Source organism: Gallinula chloropus (genome assembly GCF_964237585.1).
Source record: "Gallinula chloropus genome assembly, chromosome: 3".
NCBI lineage: Eukaryota > Metazoa > Chordata > Aves > Gruiformes > Rallidae > Gallinula > Gallinula chloropus.
The window spans coordinates 42142319-42165288 of NC_140087.1; the positions used below are offsets into that span (position 1 = coordinate 42142319).

Consider the following 22970-nt stretch of genomic DNA (forward strand, 5'->3'; position numbering starts at 1 on the left):
CCCCCATTTTGTGGACCTGAGGGAGGATATTAACACGCACCAGAAGGGCTCCTCCTGGAGCACACTGCACCCATGAGCAGAAATTCAGCCTCCTGCTTTTTAAATACAAAAAGAAACACGAAACAAAAAACCAAGAGAAAAAAAAACAAAACATCCCAAACAAAAACCCGCCGCAAACCCAACCCAACCCAGTGGAGTGAAACGCTGCTTTGGGGGTTTCTAACTGGAGGGCGGGAGGGGGGAGGGAGCGGGCAGCGAGGCGAGGAAATCCCCGCTCACTTCAGCATGGCAAGGGGAAGCTCTCTCTGCGAGGGGCACGGCCGCACGCCGCCTCGCCACAGGGAAGGGGCGGCCGCACTACGCGTTAGCTGAGGCCGCGAAACAGAGAGTAGAACGCCGCTTTAATCGGCGGCAGAGGCGTGAGGTGGGTGAGGCGACGGGGCCGGGCCGGGCCGGCGGGCGGTTGGCGGCAGCAGGCCGTCCCTCAGCCGCGGTACCTGCGCCGGGCGGCCACGTGAGCGCCACATCACCGCCGCTCCGCGCCTTCAAAGTCAGCGGCCGCAGAGAGGGCAGGCGGTGGCTGTACCGGCCGCGCTTCCATCTCCCCCCCTACCCCTTACCCCCTTCAGCCCCCCGCTCCCTTTCGGCGGTCTGGCCCGGGGCGCAGCCGGTCCCGGTTCGGGAAGATGCTGCAGTCGCTGGCGGGTAGCTCCTGCGTGCGGCTGGTGGAGCAGCACCGGTCGGCTTGGTGCTTCGCCCTGCTGGTGCTGGGTTACCTGCTCTACCTGGTGTTCGGAGCCGTGGTCTTCTCCTCGGTGGAGCTGCCCTACGAAGACCTGCTGCGCCAGGAGCTGAGCAAGCTGAAGCAGCGCTTCCTGGAGGAGCACGCCTGCCTCTCGGAGCAGCAGCTGGAGCAGTTCCTGATGCGGGTGCTGGAGGCCAGCAACTACGGCGTCTCGGTGCTCAGCAACGCTTCGGGCAACTGGAACTGGGACTTCACCTCCTCCCTTTTCTTCGCCAGCACCGTCCTCTCCACCACGGGTAAGGGGGACGACGGCCCAGCCGCCGCCGGAGGCCTTCCGGGGAGGCCCGGACCCCCTCAGGGCCGGCCGTGGAGGTGAAAGGGTTGGTGTGGGGGGGGCTGCCTTACTCGTAGCCTTGGAGCAGCCGGGCCTATGAGCGGGGGTGGGGGGACGGGGCCGAGGCCTGCAGTCTTCCCCCCACCTCCCCCTTCCCCCGCCGCCTCCCCTCACGACCGGGGACGCGGGGCTGGTGCGGGGCCGGCCCCGCACCAGCCCCGCGTCCCCGGTCGTGAGGGGAGGCGGCGGTGGTGGCGGTCGGGCCCCGGAGTGATCGTTACTTCCCAAACTCTCTTGTGTGAGAGGAATATTTTATGTAAGACGCATCACCCCTATTTTTAAGCCCACCCAGTTTCCTACTGAGACTCGGATTGCCAGTTTCCCCACGCCGTGAAAATTTTGGTGCTTCTGAAAAGCTGATGAGGAAGCCATCTCTTTTTTTAGGGTTTTTTTTTTAAATTTTTTTATTTTACTATTTATTTTTAAAGCCCTTAAATGCTTTTAGAAGTGTTTCCTTAAGCTCTTGGTCTCCTTTGCGTTTCTTTCAGCCTGAGTTGAGGGGAGGGGTGAGGGGAAGAACTGCTAACCTGGGTGTAATAATGAAACAAAGCTTTAATATTTTTTGTATTGTACCTTCAATTTCATGTTTTACCTTCAGTTTCCAGCTAATACAGGTAAAAACCGGAAAGGTAACGCTAACTTCCTTCCCAATAGCTATTTCCATTGGTGTTTTGAAAAGGTCGAGGAAATGTTCCCTTGACTGTAGTTTTTTCTAGGCATTTATTTTGACAACAGTTGTGTTTCACATAAGGTTGTAGTGGACAGCCTTCTTGTAAAGGATGGATGCAGGCATTTGTGCTGGGGAGCTGGGCTGTGGTGATTTAGATGTGGTGCTGAGGGACATGGTTTAGTAGTGGACAGCAGGTTAGGGTGACGGTTGGACTTGATCTAAAGGATCCCTTCCAACCAAGAAAGTTCTTTGAATGTGGGTCACTGAAATAAGTAACAAAGGCTATTTGATTAAGACAAGATTTTTAAAAGAAATCACTATAAAATTTGTCTAACCAGAAGACTTTGAGCCTTGGCAGTACATAGCATCTTTTCTAGTAATATCAACTTTTTTAAAAAATTTATTTTTAATTTATTTTTTAATACCCCCTGCGAGTGAGTACCTTTTCTGTTGTATGGAATCTAATCAGCTGCTATCTATGGCAGCTAATAATTTACTTGATCTTATTTTGGTGCTTCCTGGCTGATTTCAAACAGGCAATGCTTATCCTAAAAATAGTTGTCGTTGAGTATGCAGATCAGGATGCCTGCTAGTTAAATTGTTTTGGTTTTTTTAGAAAGTAAAATAGGGTTATGGGTATCACTGTAATACAACCCTTTCCCCTCACAACCTTAATAACTAGAGAAAGAGACATGCTTATGACAGTTAAATGCTTGCAGTGAATAAATATGTAAGCTTTAATCAATGTATAGTCATGATATTGGTGAGAAAAGCCAGGAATTATGGTAGTACTTAAAGCCTTAACTTTTTTTTTTCCAGTAAAAGTACTTTTAAAGTCAAGGTGCCAAACTGACCTTATGATACGTCTTTCTATATGACCTTATGATGCCTGTTTCCTTTTCTAATCAGTTACACTTTCCGGTACTATAAAATATAAATTACTTTGTCCAAGAGCTATTATTGTATTCGGATTATGTCTTCTGTATAATAATAACCCACACTTAAAAAAAAATAAATTAAAAAAGGTCCTGCTTTTCTATTGTTGTTACACAGTGTAGCGTATATAATTTACTGGGTTTGTTACCAGACAAAAATATAATCCACAATCCCTGCAGTCCATTGTTTTTAAATATGGCAATACTGATTTCAGAGATGAATCAATCAAAAATATTCACAGTCAGGACAGTGGGGATGGGACTGAGGTAACACTTTACTACTAGCTACTAAGACGTAGCTACCAGATGTTTGGATTTGGTAGTGCAGTTCAGGCACAGATACTTCTTTCCCGCTGCACATCTGGTTAAGGGCAAGGCATAAGTGGTGTGTTTAGCTGATTTGATCATAGAGGCCCTACAAAGAAAGTATTGAACATACAAGGTAGCATTGTTCAAACTGAAAACCTTTTAGAAAACTCCACTTATATTGCATACACTTAGGGAACACAGAAGCCTGAAATACGTGTTTTGTCACTATTTCTCTGAAGTTCATCTAGTCATCACTGGCGTAATGGGACCAGGCATCAAATGGTGGTACTTCTTTCTATGTCCAGTAGTCCTTTGGGTTGGACCACTTTTAACAAAATCTGTATCTTTTTTTATACAGTGGCCTTTAGTTTTACTTGTTTGCTCTCCAATATACATAAAAGTCTGTACAAGTGGAGGAGTATAAATATAGTATGTCCAGCACTTGCTCAAATTCCTCCCAGAGTGCATAGGTTTCTGAGGTATATTCCTCCCCCCCTCCCCACCCAGGTTTACAAGAAGCAGAGCCTGCCTGGGCTTCTCAAACAGCTGTTTGGAAATGTTTGAACATTCAGAAAATACTCTAGTATTGCAACCTGCACACCTGAAATGCCTGCTCTTTGCCAAGTACAGTAAGGACAAATACGGAAGAGAGAAGCCTGGTACTGATGGTACCAGCTGAGGACTGCTATTGCTTCTGTGCTAGGACAAGTGAAATGAAGCTGCAGGGAGCAATTATCTTCAGCTGACTGAATTTGTCATTCATCATGTAAATAAATGCACACCTACCCCTTGTACAGAGGACAAGGCGTATTTCACAGCCTTTCAGTTTTCTATATGAGGAAAGCGTTTAATTTTAGCATTCCCAATTTCAATTCAGTTTCCCTCTCAGCCTTATGACATTCTTTGGCTTCTCACTAACTGAAGAAAATTCTTGAAGGGAATGATAAAGCCAGTTAAGAATTTGGAAAAATTCTTAAATGGAGGGATTTTGCTGAATAAACACTGTAAGGCAAATTGTTACTTGAAAACAATTTATGTTGCTGCACACAAGGACTGTCACAGGACTGTCACAAGCTGCTTGAAGGACGTGCAAACAGAGGGCAGTGAAATGGACTGGGGGTGAGGCAGCAGCAGATTATAGCAGTGATTGGCAGCAGGTTTCTCTTCTAACAACTTTATTCCTCCCTGTGCAACTTAAGCAGTCATGCAGATTGCCAGATGAGTAGTGTGCAAGAGGAAGCAATTTGGTCATTAATCATTGACAACATAAACACTGAGAATATAGAACTGTGTGCATTTAAATAGCATCTGTCTTGGCAACTCTGTAATTACGACCTTAAGCACATCTATGGTCATTGCTTGTCTCAGTGCTAGATGTCATGAATGATCTTGCTGAAATAGTTGTTTCTGGTTGGCTTTGTTGTGGGGCCACCTGTGCAAATCCGTGTCTTATTTCTAACTAAAAATGGAGTAATTTTTTGTTCTTGCTCTCTCAGGTAGTGTGTTTTCGCTGTTCTGGGCATGCTGTTAGGCTCTAAGATCTTATCCCATGTTGGCGCAATATGGGAATGCTGCGTGACATGAATTGTAAGCAGACGAGTAAAAGAAGAAAGCGGTGTTGGTTGTGTTAGAAGATTTGAAGAGAAAAGTGACTTCTTTTTGTTGGAGGAAAAGAGATTCCAATTTATGAACCAAGGGCTTGTGTTTTTGTTTCTTTTTGGAAGTGGTCTTCACAGCGTAAGCATATTCTATGACCTTATAGCAAAAGTCTTATTTTGACTGTCTGGCTTTGAGTAGTCTTGCCTCTGTCACAAACACAAAGTTTTATTTCCCAATTCATACCAACATTTGGATACCAGAGAGATGCTGAGAAACAACAGAGAAGGATCCAAAGAAGTTCTGATACAGTTGGGAAGATATGCATTATGAGGAAGGTAGGATAACCTTGTCTTGATCTAGGGATTTTCAGAGGAGGAGTGAGATGTTGCCTCTTCTGTGATGGCATTCATGCTTTTTTTTTTTTTTTTAAATAATATCAGGCTGGAGTCTCACCTGAGCCACAGGAGTCAAGACAGTAAGAGAAGGGAGGAGAGGGCTGTTAGTATTCAACTGCTTTTGAAGCATGTAACATGGCCATCTCGAAGGCAGTTGGCGCATATCAGCATCTTCCTGGGATTTAGCTTGTGCTGGTTTCAGTGTTGGTGCTGAGGGTGGGTGTATTATGCTGCGTGGCAAGGAATGACACCCAAGGTCCATGATGTACTGAATTCAGGTTTCTCTTTGCTGTGTTCTGAAGATAGTAAGGAACATCCATGCAGTCGTTGTAGCTAAATGTTGACAGTGGCTGTTACCTTAAGACTGCTTGGTTGAAGGACTAGTAAAGAAACAGTATGGCTTTCAGTGGAAGTCTTGTGTTCAAGTTAAATAGCTCATATGAATATTGCTGGCAAGCAGTATGAGGAGCTAATACTAATGCATGTATAACCTGATTCATAAGGGCGTTCTCTGTTAGGTCTGATTCTTATAAGCATTGCTACTGGAGATTTGCAAGAGAAACTAAACGGAGCCTTTATGAAAGAAGAGAGAGAGGCTGGGAGGTAGTGCTGGGTTCAGTGAATGTGCTGCAAAAGAAGGCACAGTCCATATGAAGAGACCAAGGAGAGGGAAATCTGTCAGGCCATTTTCTCCATGTTCCTCTGCCTGGAAGTGGCCTTTCTCACTTTTTTCCACCCTCAGGGGAACAGACCCCACATCCAGTGCATATTTAGTGTGCAGTACAGATCTTAACAACTCCGCGAAAGATTAGGACGTGCCATGAAACCGTCTTGATGCCTATGTAATGCCTCTGTGAGTCTGATACGTTCTTACAGTAGAGCCCTTGGGTGGAAGAGGCTACTTGGGTCTTTTGTATCTTAGGGAAGAATGTGAATTTAACTTTGTTCAAAAGAGGATAGTTCACAGAGGCTTTAAGGAAAGCAGATTTTTTTTTTGCCTATGCTTGAATTTAATATAAAAATGCATATTTTATTTTGCTGGCATCAGAGTATGTGGTCTGTGTCCCAGAGGGAGTCTGCATTAGCTCAATAAATTCATAATTCGTACCAAATGTACGTCTAGAGGCCTGTCATAGGATTCTCTGTTGCCTCTTGTATGAAAACATACAAACTTAGTGATGATTTAAGCTCAGATCATTCTCACTATTAGTCACCTCTGACTCCAGCAGAAAACTGAGGCTTCCTTGTACTGCTGCTCTTGACTGGAGCAATCTGAGATCATTTAAATAGGTGTGGCGGGCATTGCAAACTTTAGGAAGGAACTTTGCTTCTCTTTTAAGAGTTGTTTGTTACTTAGCAACGACATCTTCAGGAAAAGGTAATTTGCTGGTGGGGATGATCTAGGAGACAAAGCGAGTCTGTGCTGCTCTCTGCAACAGAGTGGTTTTTATCCCGGAGTGCTTCTAAGAAAAGCTAAGGAAATTAAGAGGTAGGTTGAAAGAGATGCCAGAGGAGAAGGATAACATTCAGTAGTCCAACTGTTTGACCACTGACTTGGGATGTGAGAAACCACATTCTTGATCCTCCCATGCCTGGAGGGATTTGAAACTGAGCCCCGGCAGGGTGTTCGAATGCTATAGGGTGTTTTGGCACAGGGTAGTCATAACTACTGTCCTGAGGCAGTGCCCTTCCAGATAGATCAGTGGACTGTCCTGGAACCAGGCGTCCCACCTCTCAGATTAAGTAGTATAAACACAAAGTGAAAGAGTCTTTCTGTCTGCCTTTGCGCCTGCTTTCCTCTCAGGGAAAATTCCTGTATTTTATGCAGTGTAGAACAGTTACAGACTTGCTGCTGTCATATGCTAGTCAGGCCCCAGGGTTAAGATGGTGTCTCCTGGGACGTGGGAAGTTTCACTTCAGTTCTGCTTTAATGCCGTTTTCAGTACAAGGATTTGAACTAAGGTTTTCTAGCTGTCTTTAGGAAGAGGTGACAAAAAGATTACCACCTAGAGAAGCTGTAAGTGGTGGTAACGTGAATATGTGTGGACTAATACTGAGAAGGTAGATTGGGTGCTTTTGGGATGCAAGCCACTCTTTATTTACCAGAGATGGCAGTTACAGCCAACAGGCCAGTCAGGTGTGCCTGGGACAAAGGGATAAAGTTCTTGTTTTCTTTACTGAGGTAAAGGCAGTAGGGGAGAGGAAATCCGGGTCTGTCCTGTTTAGTGTTCTAGGCTGGGTGGCAGTTCCTGGTTTCTTGTATGAGTTCAGCAATCAGCTGTGCCAAGATCCTGCTTGTACTTGCTAAAACAAAGGGTGGCAAGAGTAGCTCTAATCCAATGTTTATGCTGTACAGGCCAATGAGTAGTAAAAACCATCTCCTGGCAGAAATCAGAGAAGCCATGGAGTAGCATGACTCTTATTACTGTTTGAGCAGTGCTGGCTACAGACGGATGTAATATCTGTCTTACAAGCTCTGTCCTCCCTTCTGTGTCCCACTGTTCCACCTGTCTTGCTAAACTCCCAAGGATGAGAAGCCAGCCCAGCAGCTCTCCACAGGTGAAGGCATTGCAACTGTTGCCACTGTAGTCTTTTTACATCAGGTCTAAGGTCTACTGAAATAAAAAAATAAACCAAAAATCTCAAAACCAGTCCGTTGAACTTAGTGTGATACACAGAATGTAACTGTGGTCAGGACTCAGTTAATTATGTTCTGCCCTGGGCTTATTGACTCTTTTTTTTTTTCCTGGTAAATGTTAACTTTACTACTTTTCTGTTCTTTCTTGATTTAGCTGTGTTAAAATTATTTGCTGTTTGTCACAGACAGATTACATGGTGTCCTGTTTATTTATTATTATTTCTAATAATTACTCTGTTTGGCTTTATTTTGTTCCATGAGATTTACATCTTTATTGAAAGGAAGAGAGCAATCTCTCAAAAAATTGTCTTTCATTAAAAAGTTTCTATTTGTAACCCTTTTGCAAAGCTGGAATTACTACCATTCTACTGATGTCTCCAAATCAAATCCTAAGCTAAAAGTTACGTACGCTTTCCAAGTAGGACTTTTAAAACTTAACAAAAAATTCCTGCAGTTTCTGACCATTGCTGAATAAGATTTTTTCTTTTATTTGAATGCAATTTAAAATAAGTCTTTCAAATCTGTACTTTCTCCTGCTTTCAGTTAGGCCTTTTCTTTGTTTCACTTTGGCCCACTATGTCATAATTTTATCTCTGGGGGTTTTGGATAGAACAATGTCATAAGCTATGGAGAAATATCTACTTCAGCCACTGCTCCATGTTAATTATAAAGTAGGCCACAAACTGCTAAACTGTATAAAGATCAGGATATTTCTTGGTGTGTCCAGAAGTTAAATGTTAGCAATTTAAGAAAAATTAGGATACCTGGGACAGTTTCGATGCCTTCAGGACTAAAGAATAGAAATAAAAAGTTTCTTGGGAATTAGCTACCTAAATTCCTACTGCCTCTCTGGATCTGACCTCAGCTACTTGAGGGTTATGTATTTGTACAAAATTCTACTGAAGTCCTAGAGCAGTTACAGATGCTGATGTTGACCTGGAAGATCGTAGGAGAAACGCGTGAGTTTGCTTTTTCACTTAAAAACATAGCTAAAACCTTAAATAGGAAAAAAAACAGTGATGTGGACCTGGTTAAGACCAGGACTGTAAGGAATGAGTGGAGCAAAGCTTTTTCAAGTGGCTGTACTTCAGAAAAGTATCAGAGTGGCTTTTGCAAGAACATACAGATTTTCTCTCCTCATCTCTGAAAGCAGCGAATGAGAACTTCCTTGCAGGAAAAGCACATATGAATCAAACTGGTACACCAGCTGTCACCAGACCCCAAACGTTTACTAACTGATGCTTCCTAGGTATTACCGTAGTCTGTACGCTGAACTGATCCTGTGCCAGTAGCTTAAGCAGCTTCAGAAGGTATCACAGCATCTTTGAGGAACTGGGGGAATGCAGATGCAGTAGCAAGGAGATCACTTGGGCAGTATTCCCTGGCAGCAGCTGAGGCAGGAGGTTGGGCTGGGAAACAGGTTTTGCCAGCAGAACAAGCCAGCCAGGTAGTCTTTTGAGTACCACTTTGCTTGTGTGCTCTGAGATGGTGAGGCTGGGCCCTCTGACAAAGTTGTGCATTAGAACAGCAGTTTTCTCCTGAAAATCGGTGAGTCCAGACTGTTGTTATCTAACGGAGAGTAGAGGCTTTCTGCATCCTTTTACTGTCCTCTACTGCAAAGTGAAAACTTCTGTAGCAGATGGGTTCTATACAGAATGTTTTCAAGCATGTTTTAATGTATTAATGCCATTGCAAATGCAGCTTTGAAGAGAACTGGTTCCACGAGAATGGAGTTTGTCATCTCTTTCGCTCCCCGTGTGCTTCATGTTTCACTGAATGTATTTTCTGAAGATGTTAAAGATAACTCCAGATGCAAAAATGAAAAGGTTAAAATGAATCTCTGAATTTCATCCTGTGTAGTATTTGAGTACCTCCTTCTGTGTCTTTCAATTATTTAAAGACTGTTTAAACTGAATCAGCTGAATAACCTTAAATTCTTTAACCGTAGCTACATCACAAATGAGTAGAAATTTGAGTTAGTTTAAGGGGGAGAGAGGGGAACAACCAGAATTAGATAATGAAATGATAGAGTTAATGTGTACATTAAACCATTCTTTACTTTTTTTTATAAAAATAAACAGAAGTTTAGTTCTAATGCTAGATTATTCTAACTTCAGAATTCTGGCTTTTGCAAAAGAAAATACATTTCAGGCAGTGCTTAGATTTTGGGACTTAATTTCTGTTATTGTACTGGCTGTATGATATTGCTGGCTGTAGTATGCTGAAATGACTGTAACAGGAATTCCTTTCTCAATTCTACTAAAAATATTTTATTTAAACATATTCTTTCTTTAGTGTTTGCCATAAAGGCATTTAGTTGATATGACTATATGCTATTAAAATAGCAAATAAGCTACATATTTGCTTCAGTGTGTCACCTGCAATGTTAGTAAAAGCTACTTACCAGGCTTTTCATATAGAAATATGCAGTGAGAGTAAAAGTATGAACACATGGTCTGTTGGGGAAAGAAAAATAGTCTGCCATACAGAAGATTATACAACTATGAAGCCTGCTGGGAATTCTGCCATAGAGTACACATCTGCTTTTGCATCTTCTTCTCTGTAGTAATGTGCCTAGAGGTGACACTTGAGTATCTTGAAGCGAAGCTAAACACAGACTTGCAAGGAAAAGTTCTCCTTCATCAAGGAAAAAGGAGGCTTCCCACTTAACAAGGATTGTAAAATTGACTACGGTTTTAGAAAGTTCTTCTTCCTTTTTATTGCACACAAGGGTTAAATACATACTAAAACCATGATTATTTCAAAATGTGAGAAGATTTCTCAGTATTAAGAGTCAAAAGCAGTCCTTCAGAAGACCTCAGACGATGGCAGCACAAGCTGGAATGGGTTTACACGTGTCTGTTTTAAAGTCTACTGAATTGTCTCTTATGTGACACTTGGTATTTTACTTCCATTGTGATTTTAAACCTACATGGCACGTCGAACACATGTTTTGCTCGGTTGAGTTTTTAAAATGTGATTGGCAGGCTTAGACATTGCAACATGCAGCAGTAATGCCAAAGTCCAGAGGCAAGCTAGAGTAGGTATCCTCCTCTCTTTCTAGCTCGAAAGGGAGTTTACTTCAGGGTTGCCAAATGCAAAGGCAAGGCAAATATTCTGATTTCACCTTCTCCCTAATAGGCTGGGATCATACTATACATGGCTTTGAAGAAAGTGAAAACCTCGTTGTCTTCAGAAAGTAGCAATGTGTCCAGAGATCTGCTTAGAAAAAAAAGAGGAGCTTGGCTTTTTAATTCCTGGGGACTTACCTGTACAGTCCTGTAGATCTCACTTCATAAAAGTGGAAAAAGAGCCCTAAAAATCGCTTGTCATATTTCAGATTAATGTGAGAAGGCCATGAAATCCACTCTGTATATTATTTAAGTAGCTATTTACCCAACTGTGTGCTGTACAAGAATGGCATAGACTTCTCCCTTTGAAGCCTACAGCCTAAAGGAAATGAGAAAACCCTGAAGCAAATCGTAGAACTTCCATCTCTTGTAGAGTTTTGAGAGCTGTAGGCTGTATGATTTAGTAATGGGCAATTAAATTTTAAACATTTCACAGCATGCCTTGTTACCTATTTTCATGGCTGTATTTTTATTTAGTATTGGGGAAGCTGACTCAGCAGTATAGCAAAAGTTACTAAGGTTCAGAGGCTTATCATTGTGTTACTATTTGAAAGTCCTAGCTACTGCAAGTGATGCACAGAAATGAGGGCAAAATGCTGTAAATCGTTTGAATGATGAATAGTTGGCAATGAAGCTATCTTATGTGAGGGTAAGAGATTTGTTTTGATTTAGCCATGTGCATTTACATGTCTTTTGAGAAACCCAGGCCTCCAACCTGGCTTGTCCACTGCTGCAACTGCAGTTGGGCAAGCAGAGAACTGTAAACACTACATGTTGTTGCACAATTGACGTTGATAAAAACCGAGTGCAGTCTAAGGGCAAACTCCTGCCTTAGCTCGTTACTGGAGTTATGCCTATCTGTACTGTGCAAAGATAAATCTTTATCTTGCAGTCATATCTTCTAACAAGTTTTGAGTTCCAGGTTTTACCATTTTGTTACAGCATGTCCTTGTGGGAGAGGGTGATAATCTTTCACCCTCTCTTTTTCACTGGACCACCTTTTAAGACTAGATCCTGAAGCATGCACGTATCAGGAACTGCTTTACAGATTAGAGCGCTTGTATTATGTTCCCCATCTTCTGAGATGAGTGATAGTTCCGTATGTATTTTGCAAAGGGATGAGCTAAGACAAAGAGGAAAAACAGTTGTGAAAGATCATGTAAGAGCCATTAGTATGGTTGAGAATAGGAAGGAGCCTGTGAATTCTGTCATGCACCTCTCTGCTCCTGCTGATAGGCTACGTTCCCATACAGTAAGCGGACTTCCCATCCTGTGGATCCACTTCATGCTTTCATGCTCTTGCATTGGATGTTCTTTTTCTCTTTTCCTTTAGGAATAATTTTCCTTTAGCATTACTTCTTCTGCTCAGTAACATTAGAGGAAATTGCTTGAATTGGACTTAGAGCCCCTAACAAAGTGTGCAATACACACATCTGTATCTTTCCTTCAGTGGAGACTCCATAAATATTCCCACTCCCTTCTGGGAAATTGTTCAGTTGTGTACTGTGTGTATAAAGCAAGGTAAACAGCAAAACAACTTACTAAATGTGTGAGTAGCCTTTGTGGGAAGAAGGCTCTGTGTGCATGCTGCTTCACTCTCCCTGTGCCTAGTAAAATGTTTGCTCAGGGTGATGTCAGACAAAATGGACTGAGCCTACTTAACAGCTACGTCAGCAGAAGGAAGATTCTGGAATACCTGATTCCCACTCTCTAGTCCCTGTTTTGCCTTCTGGCCCACACAGTAAGCCAAGTCAGTTTATCAGACTGGAAGAAACATAGTTGCTTTCTGCTGGATTAGTAGGGTCTGAGTTTTCACAGGCAGGTAGAAGGAATAGACTCACCTAGAGAAGAAGGATCTTCTTTCTCAGCAGTAACTCTGCGGTTAGACTTTTCACGTAACAACTTGGTAAAAGCACAAAATAATCAAAAATGCACTGCCAAATTAATAGCAGGCCTAAGAAAGGAGCTGGCAACCTAGGAACATGTTTCCTCTAATGCATCTGACAATTGCTGGCTGCCCCTTGTAAAAGAGCATTATTTCAAGCAGGATTAAAATGACAGCTAGCAAAGATGAAAGAATTTAAGAGGACTTCTCTTTGTTAATACAGATGCAGCAACTAAAACATTTCTATCTGGTGTACCTCGGGCACAGGCACCTCAAAGGGAACTATTTTTTCCCTCTGGGTAACTAGTGTAATGTGATAGGTTGCATTGGCTTTGAAACTAGCTGGAAGTAATGCAGTCTTACTGTTGTGTTTGGTTACTGTAACTAGTTTACAAATTCTGATAACTGACAATTACAAGAAACTGGATACTTTGTGGAGCCAGACACTTGCAAAGGAAATCTTCCCTTGAAAAGATGTGTTAGCTATCAATTTACGCATTGCTGCTCGGGCTCTTCAATGCTAGACCTTTATTTTGGAATTACCAAACGTTTTACATTCGCCCTCCCTTGAAATCTGAGAGACGCTGCTACCTACTGCTTAAGTATCCCACTTTCCTTAGAGTCACGGGTTGCACTGATCCAGCCTTTTTCACCAGGAAAATCATCCTATAGTTGTATGAATTTCTGGAAACATCAACTATGCTGTCAAGAGACATTTCTCTAACAAAGAGAAGAGAGGCTCACCATTTTAAAGTAAATCACCATTAATCTAAACAGACGAGATAGTGGTTGAAAACCACACAGAATTTAAGTTTTTCTGTATCTTTATGTTGCTGGCTAAAATGCCTTGTAGTTTGCCTTTCTAAATGCTACATCACTATTTCTAAGTAACTTCTGGATAAGCAAAACCATTTACATTTCATCCTCTAATGAACATAAATAGTATGTGCAACTGCAGTGCTGTTCTTTTCCTTTATTTATTGGTAGGATATACAATTGTGATTACCCTGGGTATCCTGATTCCAGTATAACTAACCAAATCTGTGCTTCCCACAATTAGTGTTTGCTGTGCAGGATGTCCTAAACATGTGAATGATTCAGTGGGACTAGCGTATCTGTAAAATTTTCTTGTGGTTCAGTAAGTTCGTTCTCACAACAGTTGAAGTATTTCCTCATTGGACCTTGCAAATTAATGTTCTGTTTTGATCATGAAACTGTGAGTATATTCAGCTAGGCTATATTCAGATGGCTGACTACCATCAAGCATCATGTTTAGGACTGTGATTTAGAGTTTAGAATAAGCCATCTAATCTGAAAAAGTATCTTGCCTTGGCCCTTGTGTAAATATAATCTCTTAATTTCTCTTATTAATTGCTGACTTAAAAATAATAATTACTCCAGATGGAACATGCCATGTGTAAAAGTGGAGACTGACGCACTTCAGTTCTGTGTGCTTTTGTTAGTTGCTTTAATGATTTTTGCTATTTGTGTTAAATTGATTTGCTTCTATTTTACTTCGTGTGCTGTTGAATTTTTCATGTTTCTGAGTAATAGCTATTAGAAGACAAACAGGATTTATTCATATGCAAATCCATTATGATGTCTAATTGTAAGATACTTAAGTATTTCATACATAAATCAAAGGCAGGTAAGGACTGTGTGTCTTCCCCTGCCAAACAAGGGAGCTGATGGTAGTGATATCCCCAAGTTCCACATGTTAAATCCGTAACAAGATTAGAAGTAAAAATTCCTATTCTCCTGCTATATCTAGTAGATAACACTTCATTCCATGTGAGGTTGCACCTTAATGCAAAGATGCTGCTCACAGATTTGATTTTCACTCCAGAGCATGAAGCAGCCCGTTTTTTAATGCTATGTGATAATTCCTTACTGCCCACAGTACCGGTTTCATTCATTGTTTTCATGCTCTGTTCTTTCTGATGGTGCAATAAAGCAATTTTTGTTTCAGGAGTGGAGGTGGGAAGCATACTAATTTGCAGCTGGTTGTTGTGGGGTTTTGGTTTTTTTTATTCTCAGATGGTAGAAAGAACAACTGTAGCACATTTTAGTGCAAAAAATGATAACTTAGCAAGACTAGGTAGGTATTCTTCACTAATTGGATACATGATTAAAACACTGCAGTAAGTGCTGCTGCAACACATTTGAAGCTTTTGACACATCCCAAGGTGCATTTGGAATGGTAACAGGTGCAGATTATGAATTTTTAGAAACCTCTTCCTGGTAAACTGCACCAGGCTTCAAGCAGAGTGCCATACTGTGTAGGTGCTGGGCTCAGCAGCAGCAGCTGGCACATCCCTGTGGTATACCGTGCATAAACAAGGTCTTTCAAGTGGTGGGAGGCAGAAGTAATTGATAGACCTATAAAACCCGTTACAGGAAAATTAGAGGGGGTAGGGAAAGAGAGGGTTGCAGCATGAAATGAAACCATGGTTCTAGGCCTTTTCCAGAGAGAAAAGCTCAGCTTCACTGCCAGTCGTAGATGCTAAATGTGTATTAGCTGCTAAAATGAGGTTTTTTCTGTAGGTGCAGACTGCCCTATCTATAGGCAAAATCTGGAAGTATTACTGTTCTGTAAGACACATCACCTTCATGCTGCAGTCAAGGTGAAAGTCTCATCATGCTTTTTACCCAGTGTGGGAAATGAGAAGATCACTATCATAGACAAGCTACTGGCTAAATCTAGTCAATAATGTTATTTTCTCTTTTCTGGTCTCTCTGTGAAGGCATGTCCATGTTAGGATTTTTTTTAATTTTTTTTTTCCTGTTTTGAGTATTTCAGAATGTCAGTCCCAGAAAGAACTGCAGACAGGCTTGTACCCGTTTCATTATCTTGAAGTTGGTGTTGAAGCTCCTAAGAAGGTTTTGAATGAACCTGTTCCTTTGATTGATGGTAATCTTGGCGATCAGCACCTTTAAAAATCCATTATTGTGGGAATGCTGCTGTACATGTATTGCTGAACATAACAATGTAAAACCTGGAACAAAAGACCAACATAAAACCCAGTCTTGTTTTCTAACATTTCTGAGGGCTAGAAGTAAAGTTTTCCTGATAAAGCTCATTCGTATTTCTCTTACCAAATTTGAGACTTACTGAGTTTGTGCTATGAGGAAACATTCATAATAAAGAAGTCTGTTGGTGGGGCCCCTACGTTGATACAGATTTTTGACCATCTGTTGCCTAGCAGGCAAGTAAACCAGTAAAAGAATAATTGGAATTTTTCTGGCTGAACTCTGAGGAGCCCTCAGGAAGTCTCACCTTGCGTTTGACCTGTTGGTTGGGTTTTATTCAGCAGACTTTTGTCATTTTCATTTTTTTTTTTCCTCCATTGAAAGATGAATCTGAGACAACAGGGCAAGTAACTGTTGAAGTGAGATACAGGTTTCTTTACTTATGCTAAATCTTTCCGATAGGCGGATCTAAAGATCCCATGTTTGTGTCTTGGGTAGGTATTTCTAGAGATGTGCTGTTATTGAGAAGTCTGGGGAGTGGGCTGGTTTGGAATCCCAACGCTAGATGGATCCTGGTTTGATTGTAGTTTAACCTTTATGTGGTTTTAACTCTGGGATAAAACTAAAAGGAACCCATTTCTAGTGTAATGATTTTGGGCTTTAAAAAAAAGGTGCTGTAAACTTTAAAAAAACACTACCAAACAGGAAACCCAGAAATGCATGCCTGTCTCTTGACTATCATCTGATAGAAGTAAAGCCTGTGTGCTCTGTCTATCCAATGCACTAACATATTTAGTCTTTGCTCTTGCCCTGAGCACATTGTGAAGCATAGGGAGAGCATATGTGACTGAAATTGTCAGGGCTCTGTGGGAGCACAGGTCCAGCCCACATAAACCTGATGTCAGGCTGAAGGTTTAGCATGTCACATCAAAAAGGGGTTTCTCAGTGGACAGTTTGATAGAAGCCACGTAGCTTACAGCTGGGATTTGAAGTAACTGCTGTCAAAGGGCTGGGTGCCTGGAGAACCCAGGCTCTTCCTGCAGAGTGTGTTCTTTCTAAGGTCACTTTTACTAACCCTGGAATGGAGTATGTGCTTCACCTGGAGCCCTACCACCCTTGTTTCACACGTGGTAGGTCCTTTTTTTGGTGGTGAGCAACGTGTGGTCTCATGTGTGCTGCTGGAAGGGTCTAAGAGTTCTCCTGGGTTGATACGTCTGCTTTAGTCCTCCATAATGTATCCCAGCAGGATGAGCAAGGTCTGGTGTCTGGCTGTGGCATGAATGATTGTGATTGTTTTCCACTTAAAGTTGTTATCTTTTGAGTTGTGTTTCTTTCAGATAGCTTTGTTGAGAAGAGATAGTATTGCACCAAGTGCTCACTAATAATCATCTCAGATATGAGAGAGACATATGGATTTCCACGCTTAATCTTTTGTCTGCATTTGGTTCCTGTGCAGTAGATTTCATCTGCTGTTGTGCTGCTGTAGCCCCACACAACCCCCTCCTCTGCAGTATCTGTACTGAGCACTTCCTTATAAACTCCTCCATACGGAACTTAACTGCTGGTAAGGGAATGACTCTCATTAGCGTCGCTGCCATAGACTTGTAATGTTTTTCACTTCATTAAATGGTATCTATGGGTGAATGTTGTTTAAAACCACACTCACTGTAAACGGTCAGAATGTTGCTGCCTGCTAGGTGTTTGCTGTGCCCGTTAGACTTTGTATGTAGTCTCTGCATCTGGCATGCATTGCCTTGCATGGTGGTGTGAGCAAGGATGTGGTGAACTTTCTGAAGAAAGCAAGCATAGAATATCTAGCTCAGAATTAGAAAGTATTAGGATTTTTATAGCTTGACCCAGAGTTATATCTAGTTTCCCTTCACTTCCTGGAGCGAATATTCTTGTATGTTCTCAAGTGACCCATACTTCACATAGCCTCACAGACTGTTAATACTCATCCTATTGAGTCATAATGGCAATTCAGAAGCTATAAGTGAAGTTCTTTCCTACAAAAAATTTGAGCCCATTAAAGAAATGGAAACGTTTCATGTAAGGGGAACTGTGCTTTTAAGGCACTCTGACATAGCCCTGCTGAGCACAAGTGCGGTAGCTGATGATGCTAGAGAAGTGCTGTTGACTATGATTTCAAACTCTGAGGGCAGCTGAAGTCTGACAGATTTCTTGGCCCTGGGGTAGTGTATTGGTTCAGATTAAGAGTCCACTGCTGAAACAAAATCTCCAGATCATTCCCACTTTTGGTTCACACCAGTGGAGCAGTTTTGGGGCATGCAGCCTGGACTTCGTTTTCAATTGAACAACCTGAAGCGGACAGCTGTGGAGAGCAGTGAAGCACTGGGCATCCAGTCTTTGCAAACAGAATAGAACAAATCTGAATTAAACCTTGACTTCCCTAAATGTAAGAATTAGTTTAGGTCCATGCTACCAAGTATTCCACTCTGTGGAGCCACCTTTTCTGTGCTGTAATACTAATGCAGACAAGGTGACCAATTATTTTTCTTCTTAATTTTTTTTTCTCAATTACTTTTCTGTTGCTGTATTTTACATTTTGATAGTCAAAATAATTGCCTCTGGGCAGGAATTGGCAGATATTTGATCCTTTAAGTAATATGATCAAATACTGCTTTTTTAATCACAATCAGATGACATTTTTAGAATAAGATCTCGGCTCCTATTACAACCAAACTATTTTCATGTTTTAAAGGATTGGTTTTGCTGACAAGACCAACAACACAAAACCATTTTGTTCATCACGACATCTTGTAATTTCTCCTATTGCCACTGTGGGATGTGAAGAGTATCAAAAATTATCTTTTTTTTTAATGGAAAATTACCATCTATAAATACATAATTTCCATGTGTCCCCCTGCACTGACTCCAGCTTTTCTCTTCCTGATTGAAATGACAGCAGGGTACTTGTACTTCTTTATGTTTTGTCACTCAGATTTGATGAAAAACGTTTTTTGTATGCATTTTTATATTAGTGTTTGTGGATCACAAGAGCAGCTAACTCACAGGTGGAGCAAAGCTATTTGTCATCAGTCTTCAAGAACATGTTTTTTTTCCTAGTTTGAAAAGAAATATCTATATTTTAATCTCTACAGGAGAAAAAATACTTTCCTATGAATTATTATAAATATGTCACAATTTCAAGAAGGAAATAATGTGCTTTATTGTCATTTGTTCTAAACATTTGAGATGACAACAGTTCCTCCTGCTACAGGGAAAAAAAGGAATTAAAAAGATATGCCCAGATCATAACATCAGTATCCCCACCTCCTACATCTCGTGTTTAACATACAAAGATGCACAGCAACCTTAACATAGTACAGGGTATGAAAATTTCTCCTTGAACAGACAATTCTCCAGTAGCAGCAACTATGTTGGAACAAAGGCAGCAACAACCATCTTAACATGTTTTCTAGCTGGAAAGAAAAAGAATATTCCCTGGAGATCACAGAAACGTGTTAATGGTAAACATGAATAATGCAGGATTTATATGCCGTAATTTTGGAATGATAAAATATTTTTTGGAGCTTGGGAGTTCTCAGGACTGCTAAGCTGCAAATGGGAACAGCATGTATTGCTCTAGAAAATTGTAAATGGACATAAAAAAGCAAAAGAGATACAGGAGTTCTTGTAAACAAGGGTACTGTATTTTTTTTTTCTTTTGTAGTTAAGAAAATAAGTAGATACACATTGTATGGTTTTATTCTAGTTCCAATTGTAAAACTAATCTAAAAAGACCTAATACACTTTCAATTTTCCTTGCATAATTAATGGCCAAAGGAGAGACAGCAACTTGCCTCTGTGGCAGAGAGAGCTAATGCTGTCTTGGACTGCATGAGGGAGCATGGCCAGCAGGTTGAGGGAGGTGATCCTTCCCCTCTACCCAGCACTGATGAGATCACACCTGGAGTACTGGGTACAGTTCTGGGCTTCCCAGTACAAAAAAGACATGGAGTTACTGGAGAGAGTCCAGTGAAGGGCCATGAAGATGCTGAAGGGACCGGAGCCTCTCTTCTGTGGGGGGTGGGAGGGATGGTTTGTTGAGCCTGGAGAAGAGAGGGCTGGGGGGAGTGGGAGCTCATAGATGTATACAAGTACCTGAAAGAGTAGATTATATAGTGGGTTCCCTGCTTACTGTGGGGGGCGGGGAGGGGTGGTTGGACTAGATGACCTTTGAAAGACCCTTCCAACCTAACGCATTCTGTGATGCAGGCGAGATGGATGCTGTTGTCCTGCACTGGCCCAAAAACACCTCATTCTTTTCCACCCTTCCATTCATGTTCAGCAGCTGCTTTACATTTATATACTGAAATTGTACATTTTGGGGGCAAGGAAATATTTTTCAATTTTATTGGTAGCACAATAGGTGTCTGATAGCTGAAAAGAATATAAAGTTAGAGATATTTAGCATGGGATATATGAAATTCTTTACTAGGTTCTAAATGCTTATTGCTTTTTTATTTAAAGTAATGTCATATGCACAGAATATTTTCAAATACTGAATGTTTAATGTCTTTTTATATGGGAAATTATTTGTTTCTGAATTGCAATCCTGTGTACAGGTCCAGGTCAGTAAGGGCTTTTGCTGTCTCTTCGTGTGGGACTGCCAAAGAAGGTGTGGAGTTGGGACTGGGTTTATTGCAGGAAAGGGCATAACTTGTCAGCAGGCTAAGTATATACTCAATAGGAAACTGGAATCATTAGTCCTGCTCCCAGCATGAGATGCTGGGATTATGTATTTTTTCTTTTTCATTAACAGTTGTCATACTTCCTAAATGTAAGAAAAAAAACATGTTTGCAGTCCAGATGTTTGTTACATGACCGTAAGTGGCTGTATCCACTCTGACACTGGTTATTTAGGCTGACCCAGCTCCTGTTAGTCAGAACAGGACCTGAAAGGCAATGTTTTGCCAGCACTGGTACAAATCCTTGGGCAGTTTAAACAATACCAAATATAAGACTATAAAGTAAATTTCTTATCTCATAAGTGTTCATATAAGTAGTGTGGAAGTATCCCTGGTCCTCATACAAACATTTTCCCCACATTCATTCATCAGCACCCCCTTTTCCCAGCATCTGTAGACGCGGTTTCTAGTTTGTGTTCTTTGGAAAGGTGAAATACTGCTTCCTGTGCAGGAATGGATGTGGCAGGCTTTATATGCTGTGCAAGATATAAATGTTCTGACCTATAGCTGTTCTCACAGAAATCTGTTTTGAAACTGACTTTGAACATGGAAGCCAGTATGTCCATGCCATTGGCTTGTTTCTTGGGTTCAGATGTTGCTGACAGCCAGCCAAAGTACCTAAACAACCTTATCACCAAACCAGCTATATGCAAGCCATTTCAGCCTTTCTTGGTGCAGGAGGTGATGTTTGTGAGGTGATTGTATGAACGTGGTCCTTTCTACAGCATCTCCAAATCTGCTGAGCAGGACATTGATTCCGAGGAATTAGCAGTCTTCAGCTTTGACAAGGGCAGCAAAGGACAGCCTCAGAAGGAATTGAAGCCATGTATGATTAGTACATACAGGCAAATCAGTGTGGTGGAATCTCTCTTTGGTTTTGTTTTTTGGGGGGTTGTTTTTCAATTAAATCCTAGAAACTGGCAAAACAAAACAATTCTATTCTGAGAAGTGATCAGTGAGAAGTAGATATGGAGAAGGTCTAGTCCTCATGGTTAATTTAACTGTCTAAATATGTCTTTCCACTTCTATTCTGGTGAGTTCTGAGGGATATATTATTATTGAAGTGAGCTGGAATAGCACCATACTAGATCACCGCAGCTGTAAGTTTAAACCACCCTTACTGTGGATGAATGTTTTCCGCCCTAATGAATGTTTCCTTTAGTGGCAAAACTGGTTTAAGAGGTTTCTGCCACACCCTAATTATGTGATGCAAGAAGCCCTCACCTTTTATTAGTGAAATGAACTAGGTTTCAAACAAATCTCCCCCTCACTTTCCCTCTTTTTTTTTTTTTAACCTTGATAATTTCATCAGTTCCCTTTACAGCTCCTCACCTTCCTGCTGTCCTCACAAAACCAGTTCTGTTCTATCAGCCTGGGAGGTAGCAAAATGCAGCATCCAGATGGGTTTCCCCTGCTTTAAAATGCCTATCATAAGCGTTTTTCCTCCTCCTTTCTGCCCTGTGTGGCAGCCTGTCTCAGCCTGGCTGGAAACCGGAGTTCTTAGGTTTGTTTAGCAAAACTATGTTTCTGAACTTCTAATTTTCTCCCCCTTCTTAACATCTAACTCTATTTTAATGATATTGCTGTGTCTCAAGCCTCTGACTAAGAGTTGTGAAAAGTCCTTCTTAGCAGCACAATGCTACTACTGTTCTGTGTTTTTTAGCTGTGCACCAGTTCTCACATCTGCTTACTGGTCTTTACATTCTCTTTTTCTACCTGTATTGCAGACAAGAGAGACTCAAGTGCAATTGTGTGCCAAAAGGCTGGTTAACTACCCACCTATGAGGCATCCCTAAAGCTAGTCCTTCTCAGTGCACACCCTATAGAAATAGAAAAAGCACAATACCTTTTCTTAAAGAACTCAATTCTGAGCAGATGCCTCTGCATATGTAGGATATGCTGCATAATATTGCATATCTTTTTCTAATTACTTTTGTTCTGTATGGCAGGTGATGTTTGCCTGCAAATTTATGGCTCAGCCAGCTGCTGTACTCTACAGAAACTTCCTAATCAGCCCTTTCAATCACAATGTTGTTGGCTTGAACTCTGTAGGGCATGTCTCTGATCACTTTGGTTGCTCTTCCTTGCAACAGAAAAAATACTTAAGACTTACTCGTGATCTGTCTTACCATGTGGATCTACCATCACTTGACATTTCCTTTTTATCTTGCAAGATAATAGGCCAGTTATGGAGAAGGCTGTATTTCACTGTTAAACAAAGTGGGAAAATGTCAAACATTTATAAAAAAAAAGAGTGTAGAAATTATGTAAATATTATCATTGACCATCATCATATTCCAGTGAGTCATGTTATGCTTGGTATGAATGAAAGATTTTTGCAGAATTTTAATACATAGCACATGATTCACTTTTATCTGTTGGGGCATTTTGAGATAAGGAGAAGACTTAGAGGGATGACTTCTCTTCAGGGATGCTGACGCAAACCAGCAAAGGGATGAGCGTGCTCGTCATGTGTGCTGTGTTGGGGTTGGGTGTTATGACCCTGCCATCTCAATGGGTGTGTTGGGAAGGACACTGGCTCAACAAAACATGTGGTAGGAGAGAGGGAGAGCACATGGCAGAACAT

The 22970-nt window shown here is 41.4% G+C and overlaps 1 protein-coding gene across 1 annotated transcript in view; it reads left to right on the forward strand.

Annotated features, from left to right (window-relative positions):
* Nucleotides 1–686: 686 nt before the first annotated feature.
* Nucleotides 687–22970, forward strand: part of KCNK1 (potassium two pore domain channel subfamily K member 1) — a gene marked incomplete at its 5' end in the record, with an annotated part of 31584 nt that continues 9300 nt past the window's right edge. Inside the window, one exon of the mRNA XM_084261280.1 lies at nucleotides 687–1041. Within this exon, the coding sequence (XP_084117406.1) occupies nucleotides 687–1041 (355 nt within the window). The remainder of the gene's footprint in view (nucleotides 1042–22970) is intronic.